The sequence below is a fragment of the Stigmatopora nigra genome, chromosome 10 (assembly GCF_051989575.1).
Source record: "Stigmatopora nigra isolate UIUO_SnigA chromosome 10, RoL_Snig_1.1, whole genome shotgun sequence".
NCBI classification, from domain to species: Eukaryota; Metazoa; Chordata; class Actinopteri; order Syngnathiformes; family Syngnathidae; genus Stigmatopora; species Stigmatopora nigra.
Window position 1 is genome coordinate 13,262,092 of NC_135517.1, and position 23,741 is coordinate 13,285,832.

The 23,741-nt window shown below is 37.1% G+C and overlaps 1 protein-coding gene and 1 long non-coding RNA gene across 2 annotated transcripts in view; one reads left to right on the plus strand and one right to left on the minus strand.

Moving 5' to 3' along the window:
- The window catches only part of itpr1b (inositol 1,4,5-trisphosphate receptor, type 1b), a 38,326-nt gene extending 16,008 nt beyond the window's left edge, over positions 1-22,318 (plus strand). The window contains exons 40-61 of the mRNA XM_077725650.1: positions 456-491; positions 2,683-2,718; positions 3,258-3,305; positions 3,816-3,945; positions 4,117-4,301; positions 8,707-8,890; positions 9,008-9,270; positions 9,879-10,079; positions 10,163-10,273; positions 10,627-10,722; positions 10,805-10,939; positions 11,140-11,247; positions 11,749-11,941; positions 13,153-13,275; positions 15,355-15,530; positions 15,793-15,957; positions 16,049-16,238; positions 17,294-17,487; positions 17,995-18,160; positions 18,569-18,729; positions 20,625-20,786; positions 21,427-22,318. Coding sequence (XP_077581776.1) covers positions 456-491; positions 2,683-2,718; positions 3,258-3,305; positions 3,816-3,945; positions 4,117-4,301; positions 8,707-8,890; positions 9,008-9,270; positions 9,879-10,079; positions 10,163-10,273; positions 10,627-10,722; positions 10,805-10,939; positions 11,140-11,247; positions 11,749-11,941; positions 13,153-13,275; positions 15,355-15,530; positions 15,793-15,957; positions 16,049-16,238; positions 17,294-17,487; positions 17,995-18,160; positions 18,569-18,729; positions 20,625-20,786; positions 21,427-21,507 — 3,144 coding nt within the window. The 3' untranslated portion in view covers positions 21,508-22,318. The remainder of the gene's footprint in view (positions 1-455; positions 492-2,682; positions 2,719-3,257; positions 3,306-3,815; positions 3,946-4,116; positions 4,302-8,706; positions 8,891-9,007; positions 9,271-9,878; positions 10,080-10,162; positions 10,274-10,626; positions 10,723-10,804; positions 10,940-11,139; positions 11,248-11,748; positions 11,942-13,152; positions 13,276-15,354; positions 15,531-15,792; positions 15,958-16,048; positions 16,239-17,293; positions 17,488-17,994; positions 18,161-18,568; positions 18,730-20,624; positions 20,787-21,426) is intronic.
- On the minus strand, positions 4,360-4,780 carry LOC144202732 (uncharacterized). Its single transcript, XR_013327553.1, has 3 exons — positions 4,742-4,780; positions 4,504-4,567; positions 4,360-4,369 (listed from the first exon to the last, which is right to left on the minus strand). It is a non-coding gene; the product is annotated as an uncharacterized LOC144202732 (long non-coding RNA).
- Positions 22,319-23,741: the final 1,423 nt, after the last annotated feature.

The window sequence follows — 23,741 nt, forward strand, 5'->3', positions numbered from 1 at the left end:
ATGTTTTAACCTTTTTTTGCTGAGCTGAATTTCCCCAGGATCACATTTCTAGGCTGATTTTTTTTTATTGTTGTTTGTTTTTTTTTGTTTTTTGGTGCCTAAAGGATTAATTTTAAAGCCAAAGTTACAGCCACAAAGCGTACTGTCTCCAAATTAACTGATCACATTTGAGCCAATGTTAATTTTTGGCAATTTCTCCTAGTTGTCACCCTCAAGGCTGCTTTTGCATGTTGTTGTTGTTGTTTTTTAATCTCCCTTTCAGATGCAATTTTTATAGTTGCAAATTCAGTCATCACAACTTGGACAAGGTTTGATGAAGCATTTAACCTTTTATTAAATCAGACCCATGTTAACTAAACAACATTACCTAACTTGCATATTCTTTTTTAATGTGTGACTGAGTTTAACACATTAATGGAGCTGTACTAATTCTGCCCCTATACTTTTTCTTCCAGCTGATTGCCTTTGATGATGGAATGGATGTGGCTGAGGTTGATTTTCTTTTTTTTTTTTCCATCTATCACTCCCCTTCCCACTAACAATATAAAATGCGTATACAAGCATTTTATTTGTGAGCTTTATTCAACTCCAGGCAAATACTTTATTGTGCATCATATGCATTCAAATTGGCAATGTTATTTTTTAAAAGTCCTCGAGAGAGAACCACTATGTGATTTCAATATAGTAAACCTTTTATTTATTCAGTTTTTTGGTTCCATGTGATGCGCATGTCATCCATAATATTGATATTACTATGGTTTCATGACTCAGGAGTACATTTAGCGGGGGGGATTTTGTGTACAGACGTCGTAGGTGCGCATTGTAAGCATACGTTTGATCATGAACAATGTCCAGAAGGAAGTGTATAAAAACAGGTTCCCCTTTTTGGTTTGTTGTGTAGGTGTCAAAGGGATGCTGGGTGTAACTACAGACCATCTCATTTGTCATAGCTGACTAATGGGACCAAACCTACACTCTGCTGTGCATATTCTTTTTTTAGCGTCGTTTAATAGGTTTTACAATTTTCAAGATAAACAACAAAAAATACACTAGCCTCTATAACTCCTACACATGCCACAATTGTCCTTCCGTTTTCCTTTGTAATCCAATTCTTCCAGGAATTGGAAGGTGATCAAAAAGCCAGTGAAGGTAAAACAACATGTGAACATGCTGGCACTCTTCTAATCAAACTTTATTATATAATTCACTCCATGCACTTTCGTGGACTTTCATTTGATTCTCTGGGACTAATTTTGCTGGTCTCAGGTTTATTTTTTCTCTAACCAAAAGTTACTTTGTATTGAATGTTCAAGGTAATTACACAAATCAATCTTTTGCTTCACACTTTTTTTTGTTGGTATTTTTAAAGTTTATTTTTCACTGGCCATATATATCTTTTTTTGTGCTATGCAAATGAATATTTTACTCTCTGTGACACTTTCTACTCTAACTTTACCCTCACCTCTGACATTTTTTTTAGTTTTTGCAATGCAAACTCAAACAGACTTTACTTGTCCTCATTTTCCCTGCCGTACTGCTGGAAAGGGTGAAGTCAGGAGGTTGTTATTTTTTTTCCACACGCAGTAAGGGGGGGGTTTCAGATTCTTTAGCACCAAGCATTACTGTCCCAGTTTTGCTAAGTTAATACTGCACGATTCTTGGGCACAAGCCAGCTTCAGGAAGCTGTTGCATAACAGCCAGTTACACCCCTCCCTTTTTTTTGTTTTCCTGGAATATAAACCCTTTACTGATTTGGTAATGACAGGGTAGCTGACAATGTTCACAATCAAACGCAACAAGTCTAACAATCTGCAGGACACCTATCAGGGGATATGAAAAGTTTCAATACTCTTATTCAACTTTTTGGGGTATCAACACAATATTTAATTAATCATCTTTTTGCACTATTATTGTAACCGACTCAATTCAAAAATCAACATTGGAAGTAAAACTATCCAGTTGTTTTGTTTGCTCCACACCGTGTTTCAGTTGAGAAGTTGGCCATGTTAGAAATAAACCAGTCACTTTTTTAAACTTGTTAAATGGGAATCCGTACATACCTTTCACCATTTAAAATGTCTGATTAAACAATAATTACATAAGGTTCAGATGTTATTTCCCGCTCATTGTTGTAGTCACGGCTTACATAAACATAAGGTTGATTAGAGGGATCAGGGTGCGGCTAAGAAAATGCTGAATTTACTCGGCATTAAAAATACAAATAATTTACCATTACCATTGTGTAATATGAATTCTTTGTAGTTTTATGACACGACCTTTAGTCTATGATGTGGTCTGTTCTCTTATCGTCTAATGCTGCTTCATCTTAATAATGCTCCTTGTCATTCATTTCACATTATCCTAACCCAGTATAGTCCCCAACATCATTTTCCTACGACTGGAGTGATCATTTTTTCCCTTTTATTCCCCCCAAAATCTTCAAAGTGGTTGGCGACCTCTGCCCTAGATTATACATATAATATGATGATAATCCCTATTAGTCATACTGTCTTGTGCACGCTTAATGTGTCATATGAATGGTTGGAGCTTTATAAAAAGAGCAGTGTTTTGCTGAATTGTTGAATAGTTGCCATTAGGGATAATTAATTTCCCCAAATAGCACCATCACTAACTGACACATCTTCAAACCTTGACTAACATCATGCTTTTATTCCCTATCAGCTGACACCTCCACCTGAGCCTGAGGTCCCAGATGAGGTGTGTTTAACACTATTTTGGCCTGATGCAAATATGGAATACTATTGTTAATAGTATTTCAATTCAATCCCATTGTTTACATATGCAACTAATTCTGCTTTTGTTATTATTGAGCCCTGTGTATGACGGAAGTTATGCTTCTTTTGTTGTTGTTGTGTCACAGTATGTCACTAGCTCGTTTCCTTGCAATGGTTTCTCCCTCCGACAAGTGAATAAATGAGAACTCACAGTAAAAAAACACCCATGATGGATTGGCATTGTGCTAGAAAATTCAGTTGTTGACAATGTCAGTTTTTCTCAATTCAAAACAAAGTCTTGCTGCTTTCAACTTAGATAGAAATAAGCAATCTAGCCATTTCCTTCATCCGCCATTTTTCTTACACAGCATATCAACCGCCCCGCATGACACTGTCTTCTCCCTTCATGGCATAATTTGCACTCAATGCACTGCTTGTCAAACTAATGTGCACTGTATTAACAAATTTTAACCCTTTCACCTTCTTCAACTGCTTTCTGCTAACTCAACTCACCCTTAAAAGGAGCTTGACCCTAACCAGCCCCAGAAGCAACAGGAGGATCAGCGGAGGGTAGGTATTGCTGACAAAAAAAAACAAAAAAACAAAACAAAAGGACTTCTTCTGACCCCCCCAGTCATAAAACCTCCACTGCATGGCGCTCACACACCTTCTGGCCCTCATATATCAGCTGACTAAATGTCTAATTCGATACACTCATAATTGTGTGTGTGTGTACACTTACCACACAGTGGTGTGTGTATTTTTATATTGCTGCACTGGTTCCTTTCTATATAAATTGCTGTGGTGACCCTCGAACACCCATGACAGTCATCCGAAGACATGCCAATAAACCAATATATTGGCTTCTCATAACAAAATAGTATGTCAAAATGGCTCACAAAATTCATATTAGAGTTTTATTTTAAAGCCAGCTAAATAACTACTGGGTTTTTAAAGTGTAATTTGATGAATTGTGTGGCTAAATAACTACTGGTAATTATGGGTCTTTAAAATGTGATTTGCTGACTTTTGTTAATAAAACAAACAAAAATAATAAAAGGATTCATATGTCTCTCAAAGGGGGAGGTTTTGCGGCAGATCCTCGTCAACAGATACTATGGGAATGTAAAGGCTGGACAGAGGAGAGACAGTCATACACACTTCAGCAATGGTCCAATTACTACCGGAGCACAGGGGAAACCTCTTACAGGTTGGTGTTGTAATGAAATGTGAAATTAAAAATGGAGAATACCATATCGGGTCTCTTTTGTGCTGGTCTTATGACCATTAGGATAAAATACAGACATCTACTTGAGAAGATCTTTTATACATGCATCTCTATACTTGACTTTATTAAATTAATGTATTTCTTTGACTGTAGTTGTCAGCCCTGGAGTCGGTGGGAGAGGTGAACTGAGTTTAGCAGATGTCCAGTGCCACTTGGATAAAGAGGGAGCTTCTGATCTGGTTATTGACCTCATTATGAATGCTACCAGCGACCGCATCTTTCAAGAAAGCATACTGCTCGCAATTGCCCTACTGGAGGGTGGAAACACAGTCATCCAGGTGAGCAGGCGGTTCGGGAAAGTGTGCAGAATGGTATTAGTGATGTTATATTAGTTAACCATTTTGAACTAAAAACACAAAAGAAAAAAAATGTATGAAAACAATTGCAATGATTGTTTTTTTTTTTTAAAAAAGGGGGAAAACCAGTACTACAATCATTTGAATTTGATCCTAAAACAGAAAGTCGGCACTCATGAGTTACCTTCTCGGGCCCCACAAAATAATGTAGCGGGCCAGATTTGGCCCCCGGGCCGCCACTTTGACACCTGTGATGTACAATATCAAGTGGGTGTTGATCTGTAATACAGTTGTCAAATTTTTTTCCAGCAAAATGTAGTTTGACAGTCATGCAATGGAAAGCACAATGCTGAAAAAATATTCAGAAGGTATTCTAATAGAAAAACATCATTTGATAAAATTGTTAAGGATAGGAAGTTCACCTGTGAGCAGAATGGGTTTTCAACCACCAGAGGTTCCCACAGAAGTGTCCAATACATGTTATAGCTAAAGCTATTGCATATTCAGCTATTATAGTAAAGATTGTGTATTTGTGCTCTTTTGTATTGCATAAACTGACGTGTTGCATAATCCTCTCCTCGTTGGCGTCACCTGACAAAGCCCTGAGTATCAAAAGTGTACACAAATGTGCTCACATGACTCTTGTTACATAAGCTGCCGGTCAGCCCTGGGTATGAAGCCAGTAGCTTTTCCCTCCTAACACTTTGACTGGACTCTTAAATGGGTCATGCTTTGGCAGTGAAAAATGGGCAATAAAAGGGTTTGCCTGTCTAAGTCCTCAAGGCAGAGTCAGGAGAATTCAGGGGCACTGGTGCTACTTGAGCAAGAGACACTCCCAATAGCCTCCCTGTGCACACTCAACTCATTTGACTCGATGACTGTGCGCTAAGGTCAGGCAGAGCACAAACGGACTCACTGTCCTGCACTTCTTCCGTGCATTTTGTCATAGATCTGCAGCTATTGTTTAGGATATAAGTCAATGGGGAATGTCTACAGTTTTAATGCTGTTTTTTTTAACAGGCCCTGATTTTCTTTCTAGAATTTAAGGAGCAATTTTACTCTATTTTTTTAGTCTACCTTTATTTTATGTTAGCTTTGAGGCACTGAAGTACAATGGAACTACTTCTATGATGTTTTAGAGTTATATCTACTTGAGGTGTTACTGAATTCCTTATTTGACACGGTGCTGGCACCAGTGAATATCGGGAGATCGTGTTTGCCGTGAAGAGAATTTACAACACATCAACAGATGCATCACATTTCCCTGCCTTACATAACGACGGGTCGCCTTGCCCCTTTTTAGGACAGAGGGCTTCTTGTTATCCAATGCGTGACAAAAACATACTATCCACAGGGTTTGCCGAGAAGGTTGATGATTTGCATTTGGGTTTCAGTGTGACGACAAATTTTGTGCAAAGAAAGGACAGAGAGAGAATGATTTCTACTTGCTGTGGGTCACATGGTAGAATTGAATTTGGTGAAACGGACATAGGGCAATTAATAACCATGGGTTTAATGCTAAACCCACCCCCTCCCAACTTTTTTTTTGTTGCAATACCAAAACCAGCATGTTTTTTTTTTGTAAGCCAAAATGCATTACATTTGAATGACTGACCATTTTAAAATGTTAATGCATTTCTTCCATAACCTATCAAGAGCAAATAACATTATTATTTTCTTTTTTTACTAACAATGTGGAAATGATTAACTGAAATATGAGTCTATGCTTTTTAAGGAAGGATTTATAATTTGATAATAATCAAAAAGTCTTAAATAATACATTTTTATCTTTGAGTGGCAGAAATATGCTGTGATTGTAATAGCGGTTGAACATTTCCCCTTATCTATGGCCCGACCCCAGCAACACATGGGTACACACGTTTGAGGATATACTTGGATACTAAAAGGATCAAAACAGTCCGAGGACGGTGTGTGTGTGTGTGTGTGTCATTACGTAAGAAAAGCAATGTAGACGCTCTTCCACACCATCTTCACAACATGACATCAGATCCTGTCACACGAGAGAACAGGTGCCACCCTATTACTCAATAGGCTTTTTGTGGCTCCCCTTGGTCTTCTTAGTATGATTTACAAACTACCGCTTTCACTGCCCCACCATGCAAGTTGAAGTTGGATTAACAGTAACCTTATATTGTTTTAAAATGAATTGATTTGCATTGTTTAATATTTTAGTGTGTAATACAGAATTGGAGCTGTTCAATCATATTTCTATTCCCGCTATAATTTGGTGTGTAATAATGTACATCCTGCTGTGCTATATTCCTGGAAAAATAGTTAGCTGTCGGTCACGTAGATGGGTTGTTTTGGATTAAATCAAATGATTTTTAATCATATTACTTAGTTTATTGAAGAGCTGATTCACTTAATGTATTAAATAGTCTGCTTTCTTCATTACTTAAGTCAAATGACTGCACAAATTCACATAATTATCTCCTATTCATTTTTAATGTACGGCACTATCTGAATTTCTTTTCATTTCTATCTTGTCTCAATATTCTTTGCTGCTGCCTTGGAATAAATATTTTCCAAGCGTTTTAAACATTTTACAAACTTCTAAGAGTAAAACAATTAAATGACGGATGTTAAACAGTAATGTAGTCATTTATGAATTAAATGATTGGGTTTTTTGTGTTTATTTTCAAATTGTTTTTTTTCCTTTTGAGTTAATCATCTTCCTTTTGTTGTTTGTTTTGTTTCCAATAACTACACAAAGCAGGAAACAAATGATGTAAAAACAAAATTCTGCCAAACTGAAAACTCCCCTGTGGACAATTGCTCCTTAATTCCGTGGGGGAATTATGTAAAGGCAACCACAGTAGCTCTATTGTTTCTGTGTAGAAAAATACAACAGAGGTAGTCGATAAAGCTCTGGTTAATCCAATTTAAAGAGATGTTGATTATATGCCGTTATAAGTAAAGTGTGTCTTTACATTACAAATGTTCAAATGTTTCAAGATATGTGCTGAAAACGTTGCATTATGAACACACAAAGATATTTGAGAGGGGTGTGATTTAAGCACAATTATACAGTGTCTGATAATTTTTTCCCAATTTTTAAAGCCTAATTAAACAGTTCAAATGTTTTTTATCGCTTCAAATTGGGCAGGGTTGTTAACAACACTTTTTCTCTGACCCAATCAAATAATTTATAAGTGTTGACTTCTACAGAAGTCTTCTTTTAATCCGTACACCAGATTCCTTTACGAGAAACAACAGAAACCTAAGAAATCTCCCTTCAACTGTCTCTTGGTACATGATTCACAGTCATCATCACATTTTTTCAGACTAAAAACCCACTGTATTGATTTCTACACACGGAATTAATTGATAATGCATAGTTCTAAATGAATCAGTCCAGTCCTTATCTTCACATCAGTTAAATCATTGTGAAAAAGAAACATTACACCTGTGATAGGCACACCGTAATTGCATGTGCATGTATACGAAGGAATATATACTACATACAGTATCTAGTATTCACACATATGTCCTTAACAAACATTACATCAGCCGCCACTGTGCACACAATGTTCAATCTTAGCACATAAAAGTAGGACAGGTTTAGGTTTCCCTCTATGCTATCCTTTCCCTCTCCCTATTAATCAGCTTCTGTGAGCTGATGTAACAGTGTTAGCGTTGAGGCGACGGCGGGCCTTCACTGTAACCACTCAGCTGATTACAGTTCTTATGTAAGGTGGGATTGTTGTGAAGAAAATAGGACACAACATATGAGCTCGGTGCAGGAATACAACAGATTCTTCCATACAATGCCATTGAACAAGATACTTTTCTGTGTACACAGCTATAAGGTGACATGTAAACCTCACTTTGACTTCGCCACAAATGTTTAAATAACGACTATAAGAACGTTGGACTTTGTGGAAAAGTTGCATAATTGTGAACTGCAATGGTCCTATATGGTCTGTGGTTTGGAATCACCCAAAAAATAAAGTTAATTCTGCCTTTCTGCACAGCAGTTTGCAAGCATGTGACTGACTGCATGTGCAGCATGTGCCTGTTTGCAAGTATTTCTTCAGCACTTAGTGAAACATTGGTTATATTAATGGATAACATTTCAAAATAATTGGCAGCTCAATGCAACCAGGTTTAAATTGTGCCCAAATAAATATTCATTCATGTCTATACTAATAATAGTACATTAACACAAAAAACAGTTCCAATAAGAGAGATTGTTAAAGGCAAAGGTTAGTTAGGAGGTACTAAATTACATATTTTTCTCAACAACATTTGAAAATTCCGAAAAAATATTTACGCTTTAAAAAAAAAAAATCTCTTTTTAGGAGCAAAATACAATGTATTTGACCAAAAAGCAACCCCACATGACAGTTTCCCAAAATTCCCACAGCGTTCATTTTACCAGCGGCTGACGGGGGACAACAAGTCAGAGAAATTCTTCAAAGTTTTTAATGAGCGGATGAAGCTGGCCCAGCAGGAAATTAAAGCAACTGTAACTGTAAACACCAGTGATTTGGGCAGCAAGAAGAAAGATGAAGAACCTCCTGACAAAGACACACCAGCACGCAATAAAGGTTTGTAGTTAGAGACTAAAGGTGATGTCAATTATTGAAATTATTGTCATTTTAACAATTTCATGTTTAAAAATGATCTAATGGCCTGATTTATTTGACTTTAAATGTTTTGTTTAGTCAAGGATGTGCCAGTTGTGGCTCAGGTTACCGATGAAGTGAAGGAACAACTCGTTGAAGCCTCAGCTGTCACCAAAAAGGCCTTCACAACATACCGTCGAGAGGTTGAAGCAGAAGAGCACCAAGCAACTGCTGATGGCTCCTCCACAGCCACCACTGACAAGGGCCAGGAGGAGGGCGAGATGAGTGTTATTATCACCATCATGCAGCCCATCTTACGCCTCATGCAGTTGCTGTGTGAGAATCACAACCGAGATCTGCAGGTCTGTCAGCCCGTTATAGAGCTACTGTGCAATGGGATTCATACCCCTGTACCTGTTCTTTGCCGGGGCCATTTTTTTACATAACTGTACTCAGTTGTGTAAAAACGAAACTCGGTTGAAAATAGGCACCGGTTGCAGAACTTGTTGTCGCAGCTATTTTCATGTCTGGCCAGGCTCTGTCTACTTTCGCTATGAGCTTTGTGTTGTTATTCATTCTTATTGAGAATTTTCTATAGGGATGGACTTTTTTCATGTAGCAAAGCCAAGTAATACAGAAATAATTCGTATATATTGGACTAACGGCAGCAGAACCACTTTGGCTAACCTACAGATATTTGATTGATGACAGACACAGTACATAAGCACTACCTACATCTTTAACTATTTTATCTGCTATAAAAATTATACTATTTCTTTCAGTGATCCCCATTGTTTTACTTTCTGCCATATTTGTCTAATCAAAACGTAATTAATATTTCTTATTTGTCCCTATAAGTTTGACATTGAGTAGTGAGTGTCAGATAAACTGTACAAAAACCCCTTGCTGAGTTATGATGATGTCAAATGTTCTCATTAGTTTATTTTGATATTTTTTAAAATCTTTTCAGAACTTTCTACGCAATCAGAATAACAAGAACAACTACAACCTAGTTTGCGAGACACTGCAATTCCTCGACTGCATTTGCGGCAGCACTACGGGAGGTCTCGGCCTGCTCGGACTGTACATCAATGAGAAGAATGTGGGACTCATCAACCAAACTGTGGAGAGTCTCACTGAATACTGTCAAGGTCCCTGTCATGAAAACCAGGTGATGATCGAGCGCATGCACAACACAAGTCTTTAGTTTTTCTGAACTCTGATAAGTCAAACCAAACTTTGTTTGCTCTATAGAACTGTATTGCCACTCACGAATGCAATGGTATTGACATTATCATTGCACTCATCCTCAATGACATCAATCCCCTTGGCAAAAAGAGGATGGATTTGGTGTTGGAACTAAAAGTAAGTGATGTCTTTTTCCACTTTCTCCAGCCATTCAAGTGATATTATTATTAAAAGCTCTATAGAGAAGTGCAACTTTGGATCTAGATACAAAAAAGAAGAGGAAATGCTCACTTTTCACTTACATCCCATTATATTGCAGTATGTTGGTAAAAGTTTACAGTATCAGTCAGGTGGATGCCATTTTTTAATCTGCATGCCCACAAATTGCAACCGTGGATAACTTGGTTTTAGATTTTGGTGGCATTCTTTCATGGATGAGTTAGTAGTTACATTGATAAAATTCCTAAGGGAAAAAACTCTTATTTATGCTTGGAATGTAAAAATTATTCTTCGTTGTAACCTCTACACAGAATAATGCCTCCAAGCTTCTTCTTGCAATTATGGAAAGTCGCCATGACAACGAGAACGCTGAACGAATACTATACAACATGAGGCCTAAAGAGCTGGTGTGTGTGTTTTTCAAGTTGAAGTATTTACCGGGAGATACAGTGTGAAATGTAGATTTCTTCTGATGCAATTTCTGTGTAGGTCGAAGTGATAAAAAAGGCATACATGCAGGGTGAGATCGAAGTAGAAGAGCCTACGGAAAGTGATGAAGGAGAAGAGGAACATTCTGCATCGCCACGAAATGTGGGCCACAACATCTATATTTTGGCACATCAAGTAAGAGCTTTATACGCATTCACATGAGCACCCTCACAATTTGTATGCATCCATGGAGATTTAGAAGTGCAGTTTACTCAAAGGATCCGTTTGTGTGCACCGCATTGACGCTTGCTATTCAGTATAGTGCGCCTGATAGATGAAGCAATATTTGGCTGAATCATTATCTTCGTCAAATGGCATGTCATTTGTTGTTTCAGTTGGCCCGTCATAACAAGGAACTACAAGCCATGTTGAAACCAGGTGGTACGTATGGAGAGGGTGACGAGGCTCTGGAGTTCTATGCTAAGCACACAGCTCAGATTGAGGTCAGCCACCATTGCTTCTCCATCAGCTGAAATGAACTACCTATATCCAGCTATCAGTTTTCATTTAGATCAGTGGTCTCAAACCGGTTCCACATAGGGCCGCAGTAGGTCCTGGTTTTGGTTCCATCCGATCCAGTGCCGACATTTTAACCAATCAGGTGTCTTTAAAAACAGTAGCACCTGACTCTAATTAACTGATTGCACTTGCAAAAGGTATCCTTGTTGAGTTGGAATGAAAACCTGCACCCACTGCGGCCCTTTGAGGACCGGTTTGAGACCACTGATTTAGATGAATACAAATATGTATAACTCATGTTAACCTTTAAGCAGTATTTTGCCCCTTGGCGAATCAAAGTACTAGAATCACGTCTATATTCTGTAGAGTTTTGTACCATGGCAAAATGTTAAATCCACATATATATAGTGCTTAAAATATGAATCCAAAAGTAATAGTCCTGAGAGAAACTAAATTTGATTGATTGTTTTGGTGGTCTTCTCTAGATTGTCCGACTTGATCGAACTATGGAACAAATAGTTTTTCCTGTGCCCAACATCTGCGAGTTCCTCACTCAAGAATCCAAACTACGTGTCTATTACACCACGGAGCGCGATGAACAAGGTAGCAAGATAAATGACTTTTTCCTGCGCTCCGAGGACCTTTTTAATGAGATGAACTGGCAGAAGAAGCTGCGAGGTACTCAAGAGGCGCCTGGTAACACAAACAACGTTCCTTGTGCGTCTTCCTCCTCAGCAACTTTATTCCTTTTTAGTTCCCGTTTTATATTTTCCTCTTATATCTCTCCAGTTCTCAGTAAATAGAGATATTTATTTTGAATTGCTGTCTAGCTAAATGAATGATCTTAATTAACACTGTGCTCCATTTTTCACCTAGAGTTGGGAAACTGTTAAACGTGTTTGCTATTCGTATAAGCTATTTTTGTTTTCCTTAGTTGGAACAAGTTGAGTAGCTTCGACCAGTATTCCTCACTGTTGATCAGTCATTTGTTTGGTCAAGTTTATTAAGAGTTAGGTTGTGGAATAGATTATTTTTTAAAGAAAATGGCGCAGTAGTAAAAGAATAAAACATTGACTATTGAAATCTTATATAAATATTTTACTACAATCTGCTGGTATCAAACCCAAAACCTTCAATGCACACACTTTTTCAATTTCATATTTTATCACGAATGAATAACATTGGTCACACTTAGGTGATAGTTTTAGATATGCAAGCTTTATTCCCAATGCCATAAATATTTATTTTCTAGAGCAGCAACAGCAAATATAAATGCCTTGACATAATTTTCAAAACCACATCCAGTTGACCTCCTGAGAGATGGCAACATTGAATAAACAACCCTTTGTTCCTCTTTTAGATGACGGTTTTGTGGCTTATCCCGTGATTAGACCCAAGGGATGATAATTTCTTGGACATCATGAGAAGAATATTACCTCTCTCTCTCTCTCTCATTCTGCAATAATGAATAAGCACAATTGAGGAGTAACTTGTTCCACTTATGCTCATCTCTGTCATGAATGACGTCTTTTTACTTAACTTCTGAAAATCCCCACCCGCAGTTCCTCTATTTCAATCAACAGTGGACTGGAAAAAAACAAAAACATTTTGGTTTACTAATCATATAAAAGTTTGATTTTCATCAAATTATGGGCTTTATTCCAAATTTCCGATTTCTTTCCTATGCATAAAATAAAATATTTTTTAAATGTAACTTCTTTGAGAAATAGTATTTGAGATTTCAAAGTCGTGACCACTTTTTTCATGTCAGTGCAACAAAATATACCAGAAAAAAACAATTTAGGTGTTGAATTATGAAGTTAGTGGTTATTTATCTATTATACTCTGTATGATAAATAATTAATCAGTTTTAATGACCTACCTTTCAGCCCAGCCCATCCTCTACTGGTGTTCCAGGAATATGTCTTTCTGGAGCAGCATCTCTTTCAACCTGGCTGTTCTCATGAATCTTCTGGTGGCCTTCTTCTATCCTCTAGAGGGGTTTCGTGAAGGTAATTACAGTCTTGTTTCCTTATTTTTTTTCTATTTTGTCCTCTGCCAGTTGTCCAAACATTTTCCAATAATTCTATCCTCGGACCTGACTAACTCTGGTTTAATAATAGTAATCTATATTTAATTATTTGTGGGTCAGCGAAAGCTCAACTGTACCCACTTGAGCTTTCAGATTAAAGAGGCATGGTTTGAGTTCAGGTACAGATAATAATAGGGGGAAAATGAAATTTAAAAGGTGCACAACTATTTGGACAGAACTAGTCTCCTTGCTAGCAGGTGTGAAAATTAATATGCCAAATGTATAAATTGAATTTTATGATTAAGGATTAAGCGGGTAAGTAAGTAATAGTTTACTCATCAAATTATATATTTCTCCCTCTCTCTTCTTATTAAATTCTTCAAACATTCTTATCCAAACATAGATAGGGGAGTGATTTATTTTACCCCAACAAAAATTTTACTTCTAGTATTAAGTAGGTACCTACAGATCATGTTACATTTTATATTTGCGCTGGTTAAGATGCCATTTTTTTGTTTTACTACTGCCGAAAGGGACACAGCTTTTAAAAACACTTTAAGATTGAAACCAGAAGGAATTTTGGTTGAAATAAATAATTTTGCTAAACGTTTGGTTCTTTTTATAACGCAATAGCTGTGGGCATGTGCGAAAACATAGTCAGTAAGGCTTCCATTGTTCCAGTGCAGAAAAAAGACATGCATTGTGGTACTCATGAACTTTCAATTGTTCTAATCTAGGGTTGACCGGCGAGATCCCCTTTGTTGGAACTTCCTCACAAGACTAAAGAGGTGTTTAGAGTAGCTTTAAAACATCATATGGCTATGAGCGTCTAAATTCCCATTTAGGGTGAGGCTTTGTTCAGGGACTTAACTGTTAGTCCACAATACTGTATAGTCATAGTATTTTAAGTTATGCTTTGTATGACTAATTCGGTAAAAAAAAAGAAGAAGAAAAACAACTCACTCAAGCTAACCAACCATAGTAACATTACGATTTCACAAATTAGACACAGACCTACAAATGAATAGCATTCATATCTTAATATTGTCTAAGGTTAGGAAAAAAAATTAACCATAGCAATAATTCACAGCTGTAGTGTAAATGATAACAAAATAAACCTTAGTTTGAATGGAAAAGAAAATGCATACAAAACTGCAGATTTTTTCCTGCAACAAACAATTGGCATTGGAAGTTAAATTGAAGATCTGCTTCCATCATTTTTTTATGCTGCAGAGCAACCATGAATAAGTTAATGATCTCAGACAGGCCAACCTTCATTGTCTGCCTTTCCCAAGTCCAAACTCAAGCGTGCTACAATTCAGCACTGGTCCTTCCCCAATGAATTCAGCTTGAGCCAAGTATATTTTTAGCCAGCCGGGTTATGTAACACATACGTGTTACTTGGATCTGAGCATAAAAGCGGGAAGGAGTCCTCGGATGGCAATTTAACGTAGTGAATGCTTTGTCCTAAAACAAAAAGCTATTGTCAGGTGGTGTATCTATATAGACAATACCTGCTTATCTTCTTTTCGTATATTCAATGATCATTCTAAGTCATTTGAAATCTTTTGGAATACTTTTAAAGTTTTTACCTCAGTTACTGTGAAGCCTATTAAGCGGAGGTTGTTTTCACTTCTGTTTGTCATCATTATAACTCAAGAATGAATAAAAAGGCTTGAGCATCAAATTTGCATGATATGTTTGGGAATATGAAATGGAAAAAGTAATTCAATTTTTGCATAATTAGGTCAAAAATCATTGGTCAAAAAAGGCATGTCGAGGTTTAAAAATATCAAAATAGCAGTGATATGTTGGGAAAAAAAAGGAAAAAAAATATTGCAAGCACCCCTCGCGGCCCTAATGAGGATAAGGCAGTTGAGAAAATGAGATAAGATGAGAGGAGTTATATTGTAAATAATTTTTCTGATAAACCATCCTCCATATTTATTTTATATGACTGATATTTCTTCCCAGAGGTTGCCACACCGAAGCTGTATATTTTGTTTAAAAATTAGGATCTATGTTGATTGGAAAGTCTAACAGCTGTCATGTTTTCCAGGAACCTTGGATCCCCATCTGTCTGCCTTGTTGTGGATGGCAATGCTAATTTCTTTGGCAATTGTTGTCATATTGCCTCAGCCTCATGGTATCCGGGCACTCATTTGCTCCATTATCTTGCGGCTCATCTTTTCTGTTGGCCTGGAACCCACACTACTGCTACTAGGTGGCTTTAATGTAAGCATTTAACACTTGTTTTTAATCTGATAAGGCCTGGAACCCACACTACTGCTACTAGGTGGCTTTAATGTAAGCATTTAACACTTGTTTTTAATCTGATAAAACTTTGGACCAAACACTAAAACATGCCATATCCAAAAAGATCAAATTACATAATAGAAGTCTAACTAATTAATCTTGCATGAAAAAAACATGACAAGCATTTCCAGTAATAAGATAATGATTAGTCTCGTGTCTCTTCTTGTTTTGGTGCTGTCAGTTATGTAATAAATTCATCTTCCTGATGAGCTTTGTTGGCAACCGTGGAACGTTCACACGAGGCTACACAGCCATGATCCTGGATGTGGAGTTCCTGTACCACCTGCTGTACCTGATTATCTGCACCCTGGGGGTCTTCGTCCATGTCTTCTTTTATAGCCTGCTAGTGGGTGAACATGAATACAAATACTGCACGATTAGTGATGCATTTCAACATTGTCCAAATGTCTAACAATATTCAACTCTTGTCGTTTCAGCTCTTTGATTTAATTTACAGAGAAGAGACCTTGCTGAATGTTATAAAGAGTGTCACCCGCAATGGCCGCTCCATTGTTTTAACAGCAGTACTTGCTCTTATACTTGTTTACCTTTTTTCCATCGTGGGATACATTTTCTTCAAAGACGATTTCATTTTAGCTGTCGACAGGATACCCAACAAAACCCTGGGTACTTTCTGACTTTGTCTATTTGACTTGAAACTTCTATTTCTAGACAATGTGCTTGAAAAAAGAGCATCTTAACACGCTTTCTTTTGATTCCTCACAGATCTTGGAGCCAGTTTTATGGGCCAGTTCTTTTCTGGTGGAGTATGTAACAAAGAAAATGGAGGAAATTGTTCCTCTGAAGCTTGTAAGTAAAAAAATATATATACATATATACGTACATACATATATTTAGTAACAATAAACAACAATAATAAATAAAAATGTAAACACATTCAGGTAGGTGGACAAGGCCTTCAAAGGCAGGTTTGTCTGTGCATTCTGTCTTGGGAAAACACAAAACACTAATGCGTGACCCTCTCAATGTGCATGCTTGTAGTTACTCGTACCTTAAATCTCTCACAGCTGACTGATTCAGCCAAAGATGATTCGTTCTGCTTGGGTGTAAGTCTGACCATACTGGTGATCAGATTTAAACTGACTGGGTCTATTAGGGGCTTTTGAGGTTGCGGGGTGAAATGCCAAGGCTCCTTGTTGTCTCAGGAGAGTAAGCTTCAAGAATTAAATAGGGCCATGGGGTTTTACAGGTCAGGGGTTGATGACCAATAGGCACAAGCAAGTCATTACCGCCACACCGTGATGGTCTGGAGGGGCTGTTGCCTCAAAGCTTCTTCTTCTTGCAAAGCCACTGACCTTGAAGAGAAAAGGCAACAGTGGCTAAAGAATCTATATATATATATATATGCTACCTTTTAATTAAGCCATCCCTGATGACTCTTTTCACATCACTGTCAGGCTAGTTATGGGCTTCTAGTACCTGGTTAAAACCAGTTAAAACCTATATTAACTATAGTAAACTGCCATTATGTACGATATCCATACAGAACCTGAGAAAGCTAAGTCAATATACGAATGATATCTTCTGTTGAACACATTTGTTTTTTGTGTGTATATGCACGTTACTACCACACTTTACTAGAATAACATAGGTTTAAAAGGATGTGTTGTTGCTTACCAGTAAACAGCTGTCTATGTCAAGATGATACTTAATTCCATGAGTAATAGACTCGAAAGACTCACAATGTGTGCTTTTTTTCTCTGTAGCTTCCCTTGCTATACAGCCATCTGCTGTGGTGATAGAAGACAAAGAAAGAACGTGTGATTCCTTACTCATGTGCATTGTCACAGTACTGAGCCACGGTCTCAGGAGCGGAGGAGGTGTTGGGGATGTGCTCAGGAAGCCATCTAAAGAGGTACAAAAGGGAAATAGCTCACTACTAAATGGGGTTTTCCACAACTACAAAAGTGATGATCTCCTAGCTCAATTGAAAGCTATAATGAATAAATTGTTTTGTCCAACTTATACCTAAGGGGTCTTGGTGTAGTGTACAAATGGTCACCTTAATTAACCTGGGTTTTTTAGGGACAGAACATCACTCATTATCTGATTGGGAATGGAGAAGGCTTGTGGAGGTCCCAAGTTGTGATTGCATGGGATGATTCTGTAATTGGCTCTGCGTTCAATAAAACCTTATAGAAATTGTAGGTCAATTCTCTTTACAGCAGCATGGCCAGGTTAAAGTTGTTTTACTTGCATGAGTATGACAACTCAATGCAAAATTTCCTTACAGTACTATAGAAATAAGAGTAGATCTATGCGAGTAATGAGAACTCTCCAAGATCCAACTTAATAATTGAAAATACAATACATTAATTGAGGTTTGACTGCAGCTATTTTTTTCTTCTCTTTGGTTTAACAGGAGCCACTTTTTGCAGCAAGGGTTATCTACGATCTACTGTTTTTCTTTATGGTTATCATTATCGTTCTCAACCTCATCTTTGGTGTCATTATTGATACGTTTGCTGACCTGAGGAGTGAAAAGCAAAAGAAAGAGGAAATTCTGAAGACAACATGTTTCATTTGTGGTGAGTATGTTTGTTGATTTTGTTTTCAGAATATAATAAAAGTCCAAAGTTCACCCACCCTAGTTTGAATGACATAAAGACCCTATTTGATGTGGCCATAAAGTTCAACCTTGGTGTCATTGGATCAAAACACAATTTCCCAACAACTGACAATGTTTATGTATATATTTGTTTTAAATACCGTAACATTTACACTCTAAATTGCCCCTAGGTATGAGTGTGAGTGTGAATGGTTGTTTTTCTCCTTGTGCTCTGGTAACTTCGCTAAAATAGAAAAAAAAAACTGATTTCTATAGTGTTGGGCCTAAAAGCTGTGACGTCAGACAATGTATTTAAAAAAAAAGGGGCATGTTGTTAATTTTACATCTGTATCTCATTTGTGTGGGCATTTCTCTTCCATTGTTTCAGGTCTTGAGCGAGATAAATTTGATAATAAGACTGTAACCTTTGAAGAGCACATCAAAGTTGAGCATAACATGTGGCACTACCTATTCTTCATCGTTCTGGTAAAGGTCAAGGATTCGACAGAGTACACTGGACCTGAGAGTTATGTGGCTGAAATGATCAGGGTAAGGTTTGCACTTGACATATTTTGTTATTTTTTAAATTTCATATTTTAAACTTAGCCTTTTGCAGCATTTTTTGTTTTACTACACAGGTATTTTACAACATTGTTTTGACTAATTGACCTTGGGCATTCCAATCATAATGACTAGGTCTTGCATTCATATTCAATATATGTTCAACAAGTGCAATTTTTACAGAAAAAGATTCATCTATGTAAATTACTTGTCAACGATTAATTGAGAATGCTCATTCAAAACTAATCCAACCTGTTAGCCAAAAATACCTTTCCTCTAAACGTGTTGCTCACATGGGCACGGCTGTGTACTGCTATGATACTTTCTGATTGGGTCTTGTTCACGGTCTGATTTGTTTTAACTACTTTCTCAGTCATGTGAGCACACAGATCGTTTGAAATTAACCCCATCCAATCTTCTTTTCCCCGTGTCGCACCAAAACGGGTTTGTCAGGGCAGCATTTCATCAAACATTTCAAGTGATTTAAAGAACAGGCACGTGTTGTTATTGTAACAGTGATGAAGCAGCGTGAATGTAGTCTACTTTGACAATTATGTAAGATCTCTTTAGATTATAAAATGCTGTATCAATTTTGGAGGAAAAATAAAAGACTTTAGTCTACTTTGACAATTATGTAAGACCTCTTTAGATTATAAAATGCTGTATCAATTTTGGAGGAAAAATAAAAGACTAGTTGTGCTTTATAACTTGAAAAATATGGTAGCATATAAGCAAACTTGCATTATGAACATCAAATTCTATTCTAATTCTTCAATAAAAATCAAAGTAACAAAGCTAACCATACCAAACCATTCACTCATTTTCTGAAACGCTTTATCCTCACTAGGGTCGCAAAATGGGGGGCTTTTTTTTCTAGCTCAAGTCCCATTTCCTTTTATGTTCTAAATATAACGATTATACTTGTGCTTCATATCTGAATGATTGTTTACAAGGCGCTTTTATTTTGTGGTTGCATCCTTCTGTTATTACTTGCAATGGTCTTGCAACATTGTGTGTGGGAAAATGTGTTAACTTAAAGGGTTAAACATTCACCCCTTCACATGACTCAAGTGGCTAATTTGGAGGTAGGTTCAGACGCCGTTCGTTTACAATGGCACGTGGTGGTCAAGTCAGTCATAGCAATAGAATAAAAGCGTGGAGGAATTTACCCGAGTTGCTCCTTTTGACCCGGCCGAGTTAAATAGGCTAGTAAGGAGGTCATCAACCTTTTTGAAACTAAAAGCTACTTCTTGGGAACTGATTAACACAAAGGCCCACTAGTTATACATGTACTTCAGGGGAGGTATAATGGTCCTTAAATTTACATATGTGACTAGTAATTCTATTTAGGAATCTTGAGACAAATCATGTGAAAGATTGTAACTCACAGAATCTAGATAAATTATTCATATTTTCCAATGTTATTTCTTGAGAGCCATACTACAAATTTAAAAGTCAAATTACATACATGTAAACGAGTGCCTTTTCATTTTTTGTTGTTATAATTTCATCACTTTTAAAGTGGAAAAAAATGAATATTTATTAAAAAATTCTTATGCTGTTGCCAATCAATGAGGATGAGTTCCAGAAGAGTCTACTGCAAAAAAAGAAAGAAAATTAAAGCAGTTCTAGATGTAATATCTCAGTTCTGTCACCAGCAATTTCCATATTTTAGCTCACAGGTTAGCAAAGAGCCAGATGCATCAATCAAAAGAGCCACATGTGGCTCCCAAGCCATAGTTTCCCTACCCCTGCTCTAAACAGATAATGATGTCAAGGTTATTTGGTTATCTGAAATTTCTGGGTTACAATTAACATCCTGAATTTATAGTGATGATTGAATAGAGGTGGCTGTAACATGGCAGGTTTGTGTATACTACTAGGAACACAACCTGGATTGGTTTCCCCGGATGAGGGCCATGTCATTGGTCAGCAGTGATGCAGATGGGGAGCAGAATGAAATTCGAAGCCTCCAGGAAAAGCTGGAGTCCACCATGAAACTTGTGTCCAACCTTTCTGGTCAGCTGACTGAGCTCAAAGAACAGGTTAGTTCAACTTATCATTACAAGCCTCGCTGCTTTTTGTCTAAATTTGGTCTTGCATCGATAAATAAATACAATGCTCATGAGTCATTCTTTTTCAATCAGTGTTGCTTCCCTGCTACTTTTCCATTGTGAATATAATCTATAAAAAATCCAAGTCAAATTATAATTTTTGTAAGTCATTCATCTTTTTAACACCCGCAAGACAGGCTTAAGTCTTGCACAATCGTTGCATTCTTTTTTTCTAGTAAACCGAATTGTCCAATGGTTTTCCCCCCTGAAAATGAGAACCGCATGTGAGGAAGTGAATGTCACTAAGACTTTTTGACCCAGACAGGCGGAAATGATGGTGTTGCTGAATTCTTGTAATGTAGGCGGCTGATTTTTATTTTAAAATTAGAAACACATTTGCACGCTTTGGCTTTGGTACACTGTGAATTATTCATCTAACTTATCAACACTCTTTCATTTTAAGTTGGAGTTTTTCAATGACTAATCGTTCTACTTGATGACACGTGACCACGTGAGATTGATATTGGCACTATTATGACAGAAATTTTCCATAACTTCAAACGACTGTTTCACTAATGTAACTATCAACACTTAATTTCTATCCTTCTGCGTACACTCTGTCCTGATTTAGATGACTGAACAAAGGAAGCAAAAGCAGCGGATTGGCCTGCTGGGACATCCCCAACACATGAACCCCCAGCAGCCTGCTTAGGCCCAAGAGAGGGAGACTGGAGTACCTCGGCGTCAGCTTTACGCTTGGACAGAACGCTCCAATGTTGCACGTGGCCAGCGTAAGTACAGTAAGTTGTCAACAGAGAAGGAAACTCTGTAATATATAGTTGTAGTCATATGGTGTCTAACTCTAATATGTGCAAAGGTATCTCACTCAGAACACCCTGTTCTTTTCAGTAGAAAGGAGTTTGTGCCAAATGTTTTCTATGTAATATTATACTGGGTTTATTCATGGGTGTCATTTACTGGCCAAACTTAGAGGGGGGTGTATTTGTTCACATTTATCACGTTCTAATTTAAATCACATTTCTATTTTAGGACAAATAAACAGTAATATTTGCTTTTGTATTAGTGCAATATATAAAATTAATTATGCAACATTTCTTTGAGGTCCACAACACATCTTTTTTATTTCTCATTGTTTACTGGTGATGTTGTGTTTAAGTGTTACTGGATAAAGTAAGGATTTTAATTTTACTTAACTGTATTTAATAAGCTGACAGCTGCTATTTTTATGTTTAGTTTCTTTACATTAAATGCACTGCACTCCCTTTACAGCTAGACAGAAAATTCAAACATTATTTCTAGTAATGATTCATCTCCATATAGTTTATAAAGCGAACAAAAAAAGGTCAATTATGTTATGTGATGAGATGAGATTTATCTTCATATTGTGGTTTACGAAATATATGTCATTTTAACTTGAACACTTACAAATCAGGATTTTGTTTATGTTGCAGAAATACATGCTCGCACTTTAATTTTAATAAGCAGTGTTGAAAATGGATGAATGGGTGGTATGATGTCATCATATCATTGTTGTATTTTTTATTGTGTGTATGTGTAAAGATTTTGCTTGCCTTCACATTTGTATAGAGAAACTAAATGTTATAGAGAATAATTGTTATATTAAGATAAAGATTAAGATTCTGGGTCCTGTCAATTTGTGTATTATAGTAGAATTATATTTATTAAAATGAATGTATTTATCCTTTATTTTGGGTTATGTTGTCTTATTTTTTTAGATTCAAACACGAAATAAGATTGAAAGTCATATTACATTATAGGTAACTTCTGAATATAATTCTGCCATAACTCCTTTAATCAATAATACTAGTGTTTTTCTTTTCTTTTAGGTAAATAGTGCATTTATTTATATAACAAATATGACATCAAACTATGCAAGTCAAAAGGCTAATTAATACAGGATGTCAGAACGGATGTTTTTTTGGCAAATTAACTCATTTCCTGCACCATCTTGGTGCTCTGAAGATGTGCTGTCACATTCAAATCAAAACTTTCCAGATCTAAAATTAAACAGAATCTAATTCTAATAGATGAGTTCATGATGAATAAAAAAAATTGCTGGGTTGATATTGAACGCTAATTAGAGCTTGTCGTCTTGTGACCCTCTGAAACAAGCCGCAGGGTTGTCGGGGTTGTTTTTCTCATTTGCAGTTCGGAGGCAACGTGACACGCTCGTCAGAACAAGCAGGTCCAGTTTGGGAGTTATCATATTCATGACAGCAAGCATAAAACATGTAGCAAACTAAAGAACGTTGCCAAACCCTCAGCATGCAGTACTGTCAGTCACATCATTTAAGCACCTAGACACTTGCACTGATTGTTCAAATACCACACATGCCCAACCAGGTTGTGTTTTTTTTTAATGTTGTCAACATGTGACAGGCAATAAGTCTCATCTCATCTCATTTTCTGAACTGCTCTTATCCTCACTAGGGTCGTGGAGCCTATCCCAGGTGACTTCGGGCCAGAGGCGGGGGACACCCTGAATTTGGTGGCCAGCCAATTGCAGGGCACAAGGAGACAAACAACCATTAAGCTCACACTCATACCTAGGGGCAAATTAGAGTGTCCAATCAGCCTGCCATGCATGTCTTTAGAATGTGGGAGGAAACTGGAGTACCCGGAGAAAACCCACGTAAGCCCAGGGAGAAGATATAAACTGCGCACAGGTGGACCGACCTGGATTTGAACCCAGGTCTCCCACTGTGAGGCTGACGCGCTAACCACTCAGCCGCCAGGTCGCCCAGTCAATAAGTATGGTTTCAAAATAAGATGACATTTTTAATGTTTCAAGGCTGTCAACTAACACTACTCTATTTCACATAAAGTCACCTCAAGCCATTTGACATTCTTCAACAACATTACCCTTAACCCTAAACCTAATCCTAAATATAACCCTAACCTAAC